The sequence below is a fragment of the Bradysia coprophila genome, unplaced genomic scaffold, assembly GCF_014529535.1.
Source record: "Bradysia coprophila strain Holo2 unplaced genomic scaffold, BU_Bcop_v1 contig_492, whole genome shotgun sequence".
Lineage (NCBI taxonomy): Eukaryota > Metazoa > Arthropoda > Insecta > Diptera > Sciaridae > Bradysia > Bradysia coprophila.
Genome location: NW_023503744.1, coordinates 2,785 through 16,049, shown reverse-complemented (window position 1 = coordinate 16,049; position 13,265 = coordinate 2,785). Strand labels below are relative to the sequence as shown.

General features: G+C 32.9%; 2 protein-coding genes across 2 annotated transcripts; both read left to right on the top strand.

Moving 5' to 3' along the window:
* The first annotated feature begins 429 nt into the window (after nucleotides 1-429).
* Nucleotides 430-6,060, top strand: LOC119082790 (cytochrome b5-like). Its single transcript, XM_037192384.1, has 3 exons — nucleotides 430-697; nucleotides 5,202-5,404; nucleotides 5,477-6,060. Exons 1-3 carry the CDS (start codon nucleotides 584-586, stop codon nucleotides 5,556-5,558), a joined length of 399 nt encoding a protein of 132 aa, XP_037048279.1. The 5' UTR covers nucleotides 430-583; the 3' UTR covers nucleotides 5,559-6,060.
* A 3,246-nt stretch (nucleotides 6,061-9,306) lies between these two features.
* On the top strand, nucleotides 9,307-11,818 carry LOC119082788 (retinol dehydrogenase 12-like). The gene is made up of 3 exons (XM_037192382.1): nucleotides 9,307-9,605; nucleotides 10,785-11,048; nucleotides 11,115-11,818. The coding sequence occupies exons 1-3, from the start codon at nucleotides 9,517-9,519 to the stop codon at nucleotides 11,734-11,736; spliced, it is 975 nt and encodes a 324-aa protein (XP_037048277.1). The 5' UTR covers nucleotides 9,307-9,516; the 3' UTR covers nucleotides 11,737-11,818.
* The last annotated feature ends 1,447 nt before the right edge of the window (nucleotides 11,819-13,265 follow it).

The following is a 13,265-nucleotide window of genomic DNA, read 5'->3' as shown; positions in this document are numbered from 1 at the left end:
AAAATAGGACCAAAACACGTTTTCAATGCCTCGTTTGTTTTGAGCATAACCCTCCCGACAAGCGGTTGAGAAATTCCATTTTGTTCAAAGCTGGGAAACTTGAAAATTTTTATGTTATTTTGACATGGCCGACTCGCAATGCGTAGAAATACATATGGGCTAAAACTGACAATCCTACTGTTACTTCACTGTATACTTTTACTATATTGAAGTTTGATAAAATGTTTTTTACTGAAATTTTTGTATTCCACGCAAATTGATTTTTTTGAATGATAATAAAAGAATTTAAAAAAAGCCAAAAAGATAAAGTGAACGAGACTCAACTTCGAAAATGTGCAGCGCTGCATATAATAAAGTGGATAATACACGTCACTCCACTCGAAAAAATATCGCGTCGCAATACACACCATCCACTCGTCATTACTAGTTTCTTGCTGTACAGTCGTCCGCGTGAGACGTTGTAAAGTTCAAGTGAAAATATACAAAAAAGTTTCACTTTTCACAACAATACCTCCATATTCATTGTCGAACATCGCATTAATTACAAAGGCGTTCGGTCTAAAAGTCAATTTGATACAGTATAATGTCTGAATTCAAGCAATACAGTTTAGCCGAAGTGGCAAAACACAATTCCAACAAAAGTGTATGGTTTGTCATTCACAACAACGTTTATGATGTTACCGAATTTTTAAATGAGGTAAGCAAAAGTTACATTTTTGATTTGCATACGCAACGCATGATTATGTTCCGTCTTTAATGTAATCAAATTTAATTTTTACTTTCGGTATGAGTAAGAAATTCCACACTCTTACATTACTGAAACATTGTCTTATCAATTAAATTGATTTGAGATTGAAAATGCTGTTGCTGTGTGCGTTCGAAAATCAGTTGTGTATAGTAGCACTTGTAGTGTTCAAAGTTGAATACTTCAAGGTCGATGATCAAATTTAGCTTAATAAACTCCAAATCATCATCTTCATGCCTTCTAAAGTCTCTGACAATTCAATTATTTAATTATACTAGGTTTTATGTCGAAAAATTCTTTGTTTGTATTTGTTACCTAGGAACTCTTAATTCAAAATGTATTGCGTGATAAAGTGTTAATACCTATTTTCGAAGATAAAAGAAAAGAAAAAAATAAATCGCTAACGTGTTAAATTGAGTAATTGAAGATGTTACAATGTTGAAATATGTAATCGTTCATTACGCTTTCGGACAACCTTCAACTCAACGTTCTCATTAAAATGGGATAAGTTTTTCAGCATGAACTTCATTCAATCCATTCAAGTCGAAGCGATTATTTAGTAAATACTTACTCAAGAACGATAGTGTAACGCATTTGCATTTAAAACTTGTCATAAAGCGACAACGGATGCAAAATCCATAGTAAATACTTGTTTGCATAATCGGTCGTAGATTGTATCGCTAAACAACATTAACTTTAAAAAGTTGGTGTAAATGTCAAATGGCATGCGTCAATTTCAATAGGTCCCAACCTACACTATTTCTCTCCAAGTACATTCCATATATCAATAGTTGCAGAATTTGTAATTTTGTGGAAAAAGAATCACAGACAAATGCCACCAATCACACAAACATTTCGAAATAGTTGTACACGTTATAGGTTATTTGGCTTCCGTTCGGGGTAAAAGTATACATCCAAACGTCTTTGTATCGTTTTTTTTTGATAGTCGGAAGCGCCGAAGGCAAGGGTTATAATCCCACTCAAAAAAACAATGCCCAGACCATAATGCAAAGTATTTTACCTCGTCAAGCTTCGTGGAAATGAAAATTATCACAAGCATCACAACGAACCATTTCCGGGCTAATAGTAAAGACGATTTTAAACATCAGATCAAAAAGTTATAAACTGGTTCATAATCTACTATGATTAATTGCGACCGCTAAGGTCAATGACAACCCCTCTATCGTTCTCTTCTTATGCATTCTATTTCACGATCATTTATAACGCTAATATTCAATCAGTTGTTTTAATAGACAAGTCTTAACAAGTAAAAAGAAAAACTGAGCAAAAAGTGTAGACTTAATGCAGAATCAGGAGCAAGGTTACAGTACATTTAAATAGCATTTTGATCATGTAAATTTATTCTCCCAAATATCTAATCAAAATGTATTTCTCATTGTCAATTCATATATTCCAGTCTCACTGTGTTTTGTACGCTCTCTACCTGGTTCAGTCAGTGTTTGCATTGATAAAATGTTTATCTTAGTCGTAATTTCACAAAACGAAGTAAAAATTTCGAAAGACCTTACATAATCTTCCGAGTTAAACAGATATTTCACTGGTTTCAGTTGTGCCATCTTATCGCTCTCCGTGTTTTTAGTGCTGCTGAATTTTGCGGAGGAGAATTATTTTATATTGCCAGTCATCATTTTATTCGACTGTGTTGGTTTGACGGTGGATTTACAATATCTATGATAATAAAAACAGGTTGATACCTAAATATTAAATCAAAAATATTTCTGTTATATTCGACTCTGCTTGTACGACATATACAATGTATGTGTATGTGTCACAACGTAATGACCAGTGCTCTATAATACGATAACGATTGAATTGCAAAATTTGCGATTGAAATTACAGGAAAAGTTTTATTTTCGATTTAAACAATGACTCGATTAATTCAAAAGTTTCTTTTACCTTTGTTATGAATAATATGACAAATACGAAATAATTTTGTAAACTGTTATCAGTTACATACAACAGTTTAGAAGCATAACCACAAACTGCTTCGTATATCAGAACAAAATGAAAGAATTAACTGGTTTCACAGTGAAAGTTCACGGTCTAACTCAGCATATTAATGCACAATCGTTTTGTAGCATTTCAAGTTCTAGTACCTTCGAGCGGTGATCGTTGATAACAACAAACGGAAGTTATTAGCATCCTCATGATCAGTGCCGAACTGGCCATACTGGGAAATCTGCTGATTCTCAAAGGGTCTTTTGGATTTTTCTTTGAAAATTTTTTAATTCACAACTGAGTTGCATAAAGCCTCCAAAGGGTTCTTTCGAGCCAGTCCGGCACTGCTCATGATATCATTTACGCGAAGGATGTTTTACATAATACTGATCAATACCGCACAGTTCATTCTGTCATCTCATGGCAGGTTCTACTCCTAGTCCTAGCGTATTTTCATTTTAGAAGCAGGAAACAAATTGAAATTCGATTATTCGACAACGTAATACTGTCATACTGTTAATCTTCTATTAGAAAATGTTACCTTACAATCACTAAAACTAAGAACTCGCATAATCATGACAAACAATATTACTATTTTTGTCAGATAAGATTGCTAAATCCATATATGATATCTCTCGTTCGTATTTGCTAAATCTATTCTCTTTTGCACAAGTCATGACAAATTGTTTTTCGTTTTCCTACTGGAAGTTTCGATTCGAAAAATGAATTGTAACGATGAGAAATGCTTAGAAACATTGTTTTGTGTTGATTCCACTTATCGGAAAATTTGAACAAAGTTTACCTGATAATAATTATCTTATCAACTTGTTGTTTGGTAAACGTGTACTACACGGACATCGAAAGAAGTTAGAACATTCCCGACTTGATTTCAATAATTCGATTTTATTTGTTGAGGTAGCCCTAAAATGATCTATAAAGTAACCAGCTTTCTCTAATGAAATTCATTGAATTGATTCAATTAGTAAAGCCTGTACGAAACATCGCATTTATGTGACATTGTTTATCGTTGGCCGACGCTTTTTGCAGTTCCTGAGAATGGTGCTTTATGGAGACTATTCGCAGTTCCTGCCAATAGTGCTTCATGTAGACTGTTCGCAGTTACTGAAAATAGTATTTCATGGAGACTGGAGACTATTATTCAAAATTATAATTTACTCAATATATAAGATGATAATGTCACAAGTCACAAACGTTTTGAATCTTATTTCAAAAAACTACTTTTTAAATTCTTTAGAAAAGCAGTCAAGCTTTTAAATAAAGGAGGAATCCAATTGTTGATTTGAAATGAATGCGAAAGTGAGAAATAAATTCGACAAAGAGAATGAAGTGTTCCTGTCAAAAAATATTGAAATTCAACAAAGTACATTCAGTTCCAGTCAACCTATTGCGATTGCGATGTTGTCCAGCATTGACATTATCAAAATTCCCGATATTAAGATATGAACGAAACGCAAAGAAATGAAATCTGCCCAAAAGAATTACCAAACATCAACGTACACAAAAATTCATTGAAAAGTCTTGACGGATAAATACTGAGAGTAATTTCTCATTTATCCTCTCTAATACAATCAAAGAAAAGACTCATCAACTGTATACGTTATTAAAAAACGAAATTTTGACCTCGAATTTCTTCATTTAAAAGAAAAACGATCTGCGAATAGTCTGCATGCAACACTATTTGCAGGAATAGCATTTGCGTTTATTGTTTCAGTCATTACAATACTTTGTTCCAAAATTTCTTAAATCACCTGCATAATTGTTAACACTGCCACTTCTCTTGATCTAGGTATTTCCAACATAAGAATGTTTAACTACAGATCACATTTTAGGTTATAAATGATAAGGCCTTCGTCGAAAGATTAATAATGGAAAATCAATTTAAGGTGATCGATACTGAGAATTTTCAGAGTATGATATGATGATTCGAAAACAAGTATTGACTTACATAGTGAGCATTTGACCTGTTTTTATTACATTATTACATGTCTATTCTCTGTAATCGAGCTTGTGCTGCATGTTAGTCGAACTTTTACACTGAATAAACTCTGCAAATGTAATAAAAACATTTCAAATGTTCGCATTGTAAGTTTCGAATCACGATGCACTCACAATCCCCAGAAGCGATCATTTTAATTTGATTTTCCTATATTTCAATTTTTCATTGAATCTAAAAGATCGTACCTATAACTTGTAAAGAAAAAAATTGAATGAGTTTCTTTCAAAATCTCATTGGTAAATGTTTGCAGAAATTTGTTAAATTGTTACCAACCAAGCTACCACCATATGGAGCTCAAACTACGCGTCTGGCTTGTCAATAGCTTTCAGAAAAAAGGTTAAAGAAGTCCGTTGAGGTTTAGTGAGAATATTTTGAAATTTCACGATTTAGCTAGACTTGCCCATATATCTGCATATCTTTCTTAACATTTTTCCTCCAGTAACTGATTGATCCATACAATAAATTTTCTTTTACTTTTAGCATCCTGGAGGAGAAGAAGTACTATTGGAGCAAGGTGGACGAACAGCATCCGAGGCATTCGAAGATGTTGGCCATAGCTCGGATGCAAGGGAAATGATGAAAAAATTCAAAGTAGGTGAAATTATCGAATCAGAACGAACAACAGTGAATGAAAGATCTACACCTGATTGGGCCACAGAGAATGCCAACAAAGAAGACGAAAGGTAAATGATTTTTTTTAAAGTTCAATGAAGTCGATGAAGTTAACTCTTAATTTCTCTTTTGTCTAAATAAAGCTCCTATCGCCAATGGATGTTACCGCTTATTTTGGGTATATTCGCAACAATTATCTACAGATACTTTTTTGTGCAACAATAGATTGTTCTGGTTAACGAACGAAGATCCGTTAATTGAAACAAATTTTGATCAATTTTTCTTGTAAAATCGTCAGAAACTGAAGTTAAATCGTCAGACACATTAGATTTATAACAAATTTCATTCATTGCATTTAGTATTTTTCTTCTTCGGAATTATGGGACTAATTTAGTGATGTGTGTGTACATCTTCTTTTCGTTAATCTACCGTCTAAAAATCTAATTTTTATACAATTTATATAAATGTTGCCTTAATGACACAGAACTGGAATGGAATATAATTGTGAATTAAAAATTGTAGACCACCTAATCAGAAGATTTTTTTTGCAATAGTTTAGGGCAAAGAAGATATTTTAGGTAGCGAATCTATATAATTGAATTGGAATGAATTATTGTTACACATTAAATTTTACAGAATGAAATTTAAATAAAAAATCAGTTTTTTATACAACGCATGAAAATTATTATAATCTGGTGGATCAATAAACGAAAATATTATTTTAAAATCAACATTTTATTATTTACAATCATTCTCAATTACTTAATCTTTGCATTGGACCGGCAGCAGTGAGTGCAGATTATTTTCAATGTCAATGAGAATTTTTATCTACAAAAATCTTCAACACAAAATTACTGAAATCTCTCTTTGTTTGTAAGTGACAGTATTTCCTGATGTTACTTCAACGCAAACGCATCGATTAAATCGAGTTGTAGTAAGTTTACAAGAATTCGGACTGAGGCACCTAGCATGTGCCAATAAAACTATACTTATGTTTATGTATGGTCTAATGTCAGAATTTGCGATTTCGCTTATTTCACCCTTAGATGAACTCATTTTTCAGTAAAATTTCGCCAAATCTATCGAGTTCAACAAATGCATTTTGCTTGCAGAAAATTGGAAATGTTTAACGCATCCTGAAACATTTTGATCTCCAATGTTTTGACTTTAACTGAAAATGCGTAAGCTCTTTCAGGTAGAGATGCTGTCTAAAGAGCATTACCAACGCACTTCAAGCAAAAGTGCTTCGATTGACACCTGACAAATAGTGTAGTCAACTTTGATCCTTTTGGTCGAGTCGACCCAGGAATCTTAATATCAAGAATTTTGATATTGTAAATGCTGGACAATATCGTAATAGGTAGACTGTAACTGAATGTAGTTTGTTGAATATCAATATTTTTCGATTTTGTTGCCCACTTTAACATTCATTTTCTCCGAATCAACAATTGGATACGAATCGGATGGTGTTTTTGTCGATAAATCTAGAGTTGACACGCCACATTCAAATTACTAAGCTAGATCGGAACGGTCCGCTGCAAACGTCGAGCCTGTATGGGTCATTGTAGATAAGTCTTATTTGAAATTTCGAACTTTGTCCCCAAAAAGATTTTGATTTGCAGGTGACTTTATTTAAAAGTTTTCTGCAATTTTTTTTTTCGAAATAAGATGCAAAATTTACTTCTATATTGAATAAATTATTATTTTGAATAATAGTCTACATGAAACACTATTCGCAGACAAGACGACTGGCATAACTGGTATTTGTTACTGCGAATAGTCTCCATGAAACACTATTTGCAGTTACTGCGAATAGTCTCCATGAAACACTATTTGCAGTTACTGCGAATAGTCTCCATGAAACACTATTTGCAGTTACTGCGAATAGTCTCCATGAAGCACTATTTGCAGCAACTGCAAATAGCGTCTGTCTTAAAAATATGTTTAAAATTTACAATTTTCTGCAAGTCTTTACGTTAAATGCTCTTATTGAACTCCGGGAAAATTAAATGAAAAATGAGTTCGTCTAAGGGTGAAATAAGCAAAATAGCTATTTCCACCGGTTTTTATGGACCGACCATACCCGGTTAATACTTTCATTGCACTTTATAAATACGATTAGTGATTTGGATATATTGGCTGAAATATGGAATACATCAGTGGCAATAATAATCCTGGTCCAACCACTGCGACAAATGGTAATCCATCGAAAAGGATTTCTACTGTGATGGCCGTCGAACTTACAAAAAAAACGAATCAGATCTGTGCGTTATATTAAAATGTGGTAAATTCGACGGTCCTAATCACGAATACCTACAATGTAACTGTCAGTAGAATTCTCTTTCAAATGAGCGAAGAGAAAACTATAGGGAAAAAAAAAAATATTGGAAAAATCAAACAAGTAACAAGTTCTTCTATTTTATGCAGTTTACCTATCAAAGCTTAATAAATATTTTCTTTATTTTTACTTAAAATGCATGCTGAAAATATATTTCTCTAAGAAAATTTCAGTTGTTTTTCTGCTCTCTGAGCTAATGATTAAATCTAACAAAAGAAAACAAAATTTATAAATCACCTAATAATAATGTGACTTAATTCGTTACACAATGTTGTCGAAAATTGATTTATTTTTTTATACCAAGGACAGTAGCTGCAAGTTTCAACTTTTCATGTGAAATTATTTGTTCTCCTGTGCGATTGCCGCTATTACCTTCGACACGAACTGCAAACCTTACACACGTTTATTTTTCACTTAATATATAATCCGAATAGCTAAGCTATTGATCTGTTGATCTGAATATCTTTCTTTTTTTTTTGCTTTATAATAAAGTTTTCGTTTAAATTTGAGAATATTAATGAATATGAGAATGTTAAACCTGTAGAAGAACAATTCGAACTTATGACCCTAACCACCGGGTCATTTATATTGGTCTTTTTTTTGTATTGTGATGGATAGGTATGGGTTATAGACACATGCACAGTCACGCAACAAGCTTCAACCCTCAAAATACTGCTACCAATATATATTAGATAGTTGTGTACCTCTATATTTTATTAATTCTTTTATAGAACCACCTACAGTATACCAAAATCAACTGGCATCTATATTATCGATCAGTAATTTTAGTAATTTTGGCAGTAAATTGTCACTCACACAAAGAAAGTGCAATGCTTATTCTGATAACAACAGCCATCAAATATTTTCTATGTTAATGCTAGACGCAGTGCTATCGTCGGTGATGATTTGATATTTTATAAGTAAATTTATATCAATAAAATCCTCTGTCAACAGAAGAAACATCATTAATAAATGCTTCGAAAAAACATTAAAAATAGAAAATCGTGTCATCCCAAAATTCTCAGAAAACTAAACATGTCAGTGTAAATCCAGAATCCGGGAAAGTCGTTAAGGCCAGGTTATGACCTTATCTAAAATCGATGAAAAACCTGTAAAGAAAATCTTCTTAAAACCATAGAAAATAATTGAAAAACGTTTATCAACGAAAGTTAAAAATATTCGCCCCGTAAAACGTAAACGTCTACTGCCCAAATATTATATTTTCAAATTTTACTGTCGACGAATCAAATTTGCTGCTGCAATTTTAAATTTATTGTCGAAATAATTTGTTGCCAAATCAAATTGACGATTAGAAAACTAAAAAGAGAAACCAAATACATATAAAAAATAAACCCGTTCTTGAATACACGCACACTTTATGTTACCATTAGCATGGTAATTTTCCGAGTTTTCAAACGTGAGAATTACCTACACAATTGATTTTTATAGATGACTTAAGAATAGTAAGAGAACACACCAGAAATTTGAACATATAGATGTCACCGAAACTTGAAATCTTTAACATTTAGTCACAGTTTTAAAGTTATGGGTTACGATGTAAGCATGACTTGCATTAATATTTTATCAGATATATGTCTTCAAATGGTATTGTGTTTATGTTTTGCGCAATAGTATTACATTTGGATACAACCTCAGTTATTAACAAGCCACTGAATGGTCTTGAATGGTCAGTCATAAATTTTAAGTGGAACTGTGAACGACAATTTGTGAATAACAAAAGAGGAGACCGCAGGAACAAATCACTTCACTTTATTGAAACAATTGTTGATATAAAATATCCAAATAGTCATTTGGCTACAGTTGAAAATAAAATTGTTGTAAAATATGTCGGAAGGTGAAACTGATGTAGGAGCTTGGATTGGAGGCACAATCGGTGTTATTATTGGATTGATTTTGTTGGGATGGCTGATAAGGTTTGTATACATACTTCTTAAGCACTATAAGTTATCGCATTCGCTTTCGAGATTAACAAAGTACTGATGCACTTATATGTCTACGTTTACCTACCGTGTAAGGTGTATTGTGTTCGATATCTATGTCTTTGATATCTGTTTGATATATTTATTTTTGAGATTTGTAAAACCTGAACTACATAAACACGGTAGACATAATATGTAATAGCACCGCTCGCTCTCGGTCCTCCTGGTCTGCAACTACCATTGGGATTTGTATTTATCAGTTTCAGTGGTACATGTTCCTCGAATTCATTCTTAATTGATTTTGATGAATTTGACCGGTTCCACTGACGCAATTAATTTAATGATATGTTTGATAGCATATGTTCTGTAATGTATATCATCCAGCCCCGAACCCTTCGTCGGCTTTTAAGATAGATTATTACTTGTATTGTTCAGTTTTTTCTTTTGCATTTAAAAAAAGACCAATATTGTTTCCTTGATATCCGTGCGATTAGTCACCAAATATACATTACTTTGATATTAAAACATAGAGCTACATATTAACTTTCGGTTGGAAAATTAATTATATTTAAAAGAGTCGTTACATAATCATATAGAAAATTGCATCAGCGGCCTTTCTAAATAAGATGTAACTTCTTTGGTAAAATTAAATTTATTCACCGACAGAATTAAGCTATGATATGAGTCACACATTATACTATACACATTATACACCATACATTTATTAGAAAAGAGCATCATCCTTGAACCAAGTTGTGTTTCATCCTTGAACTTAGTCACACTGCTCAATATCGTTAATGAGTGGGTATCGGTACTCATTTTAATAAGGCATTGGACAAGTAAATTATTTACATTAAGTTTAAAACATCCAGCAAAATAATTGCTCCAATCATGAAGTGTATTAAATTAAAGGGCTTGATTAAATATTAATTTATAATTATTGATGTTACACCTTTTGATATCTGCATTTATAAATATGTAGATTCGATGTCGACGATCACGTGACAGTTCGAGTTGTCGAACTCATTGACTCATGCCGATCGATTTTGCCTCGATGTTATATGCTACTGGTACATGGAAATATATGTCGAAATTTTAAATAGAAATTTGTTTTTAAATTAATTTTTCCTCAGCAAGGAGCACAATATGTAAAACTACAATTTTAAATTGCAGGCGTATATCTCAAGGAAAGCAATTTACAAAAGATGTGCGGGCAGAAAACAAAGTAGTAATTGTGACAGGATCTAACGCTGGGATTGGTAAGGAAACCGTTTTAGATCTTGCCTCACGTGGAGCCACAGTGTACATGGCTTGCCGAGACATGCAAAAATGTGATGAAGCTAGATTGCACATAATTGAAAAGACGGGAAACAGTAAAGTCTACGCAAGGAAATTAGATTTGGGATCGTTGGAGTCAGTCAGAAATTTTGTGAAAGAGTAAGTGCTAAAAAATCCAAAATCTTTATTCAATTTGTTTATCTTTGGAAATCAATCATCGCATAGGTTTCTTGAAGAGGAGTCACGACTTGATATATTAATAAACAATGCGGGCGTTATGAATTTACCGAGGTGGGAAACTAAAGACGGATTTGAAATGCAACTTGGAGTTAATCACATGGGACATTTCCTTCTTACCAACTTATTACTGGATACACTGAAAGCATCAGCTCCGAGCCGCATAGTCGTTGTAGCAAGTGACGTTCACAAATATGGTGTCATCAGAAAAGACGATTTAAACAGCGAGAAATCGTACAACAAATACAAAGCATATTTTCAAAGTAAATTAGCAAACGTTCTGTTCGTAAAGGAGCTGTCAAAACGCTTAGAAGGAACGGGAGTAACTGTTAACAGTCTACATCCCGGTGTTGTACAAACTGAACTTATGCGACACCAGTCGATAGTCGGTAAACTAATGATTCCGTTTCGGATATTCCAAAAAAATCCAAAGTCAGGAGCACAGACTCAATTGACGGTTGCATTAGATCCCGATTTGGAGAAGGTGTCAGGAAAATATTTCGATAATTGTAAAATCAAAGAAGAGGGCAGTGCAGCTAAAGACGATGAAATGGCAAAATGGTTGTGGAACATAAGTGTTGAATGGACTAAAAGTGATCAAAGATTTTAAAGTGATTCCAAAATAAGTTTTAGCCTTTAAGTTCGTTTTGTTCGTTCCATTCATTCCACGTGTTATTCACCACAATAAAAGTAGGTATAAACTCTATCTGTCTCTCCACATTTCTTCCACTTATCGTAGCACAATGGCTCGCATTACGTTTCTTTTGTTGGCAACATATGGAACGATGTGGAACAAATACAAATGTGGAACGTGAAACACTTAAAAAGTTTAATTGCAATTTATTCTGAATGTTGTATTGCTTCTGAATTTGCATGAAGACTGTAAGATGATATGAGAAATTGAGAACTTAAAAATAAAATTTTTGTTTTATGTGATTTGGTTCGTAGAACGCTTGCTTCATAAGCAAGTGGTCCATGGTTCAGATCTCGTTGGGTGCGTGAAACAAAAATTTTATTTCCAAGTTCTCAATTTCTCATATCATCTTTACAGTCTTCATACATAAAAGTTTAATTGCAATGATTGTAAATTATTAGTTCTTTTATATTGTCATTTTACTTTTAACTTTGGAAATTATAACAAAATCTTACTGCACCCAATGCGAATAGCAACAGTATTATGAAGAGACTATTCACATATTTATACTCTTTTTTGTCAATAAAATAGAAAACATTGTTACCACAAAAATGTATTTATATCTGACAGTTTGTTCACCTTAAGAAAACACAATTTTAGATCAACTTAACTTTTAATAGTTATTTGTGTATCTGTTTTGGACGTTTGATTTTAGGCAATTTCGCGAGTTGTAGCCCGAACGAAGTGAGTGTAAGGGGTCGAAAATCCGAGAAAAATCTCGAAACTCCCTCATCTTCGGCCCCGACACATGAAAAAGTCATTGATGTTCCCATTCAATTAAGTGATTCTCAGTTTATAATATTTTGGCGCCAAATTTGAATTCTCTAAGGCGTTTTCAAATTTGACGCCAAAATGACTGGGAAAATCGATGGCTTTTACAATTTTGATAAAGCTAAAATTGTGTTTATAGAACTCAGCATCATACTGTTCGAAAACTGTGAACTGAATCTCGGTGCAAAATACTTTGCACTCGATCTCGCTTCCTAGTTTCTTTTTTAGAGAGGGTATTGATTTTATCAAAAATTTAGCTTAAAAATATTGGTTGCATAACTTGCGTTAATTATATTATCAGATATATTTGTTTGGATACAACTTCAACGATTAACGAGCTAATTGAATGGTCTAGACTTATCCGTCATAAATTGTTATTGAAACTATGAGTCAAGACTTGTGAAGAAAGAAGAAGAAAGAAGACAGTTCGAAATATTATTTTGCTATTTTGAAATCTCTCTAAAAAAAACAAAAACAGCAAAATCGGAGAAATTTACTCTATTTATGTACAAAGGCACTTAGGTAAGGAATAGTAGCTAAACAGCCTCAATGAAGAGGGGTGAGTGGTAAATTATCATTGAAACACACTTTCATTTTTTACATGTGGCCTTAAAAAGACGCGCAGGGGTTTAGGAGACCTATGTATCGTAAGTGAGATAGAGTAATTCGAAAGA

Coding starts and splice junctions, on each gene's coding strand:
- LOC119082788 (XM_037192382.1), top strand. CDS start 9,517: ATGTCGGAAGGTGAAACTGATGTAGGAGCTTGGATTGGAGGCACAATC. Junction 9,606..10,784: donor TTGTTGGGATGGCTGATAAG/GTTTGTATACAT, acceptor TTTAAATTGCAG/GCGTATATCTCAAGGAAAGC. Junction 11,049..11,114: donor GTCAGAAATTTTGTGAAAGA/GTAAGTGCTAAA, acceptor ATCATCGCATAG/GTTTCTTGAAGAGGAGTCAC.
- LOC119082790 (XM_037192384.1), top strand. CDS start 584: ATGTCTGAATTCAAGCAATACAGTTTAGCCGAAGTGGCAAAACACAAT. Junction 698..5,201: donor TTACCGAATTTTTAAATGAG/GTAAGCAAAAGT, acceptor TTTTACTTTTAG/CATCCTGGAGGAGAAGAAGT. Junction 5,405..5,476: donor GCCAACAAAGAAGACGAAAG/GTAAATGATTTT, acceptor GTCTAAATAAAG/CTCCTATCGCCAATGGATGT.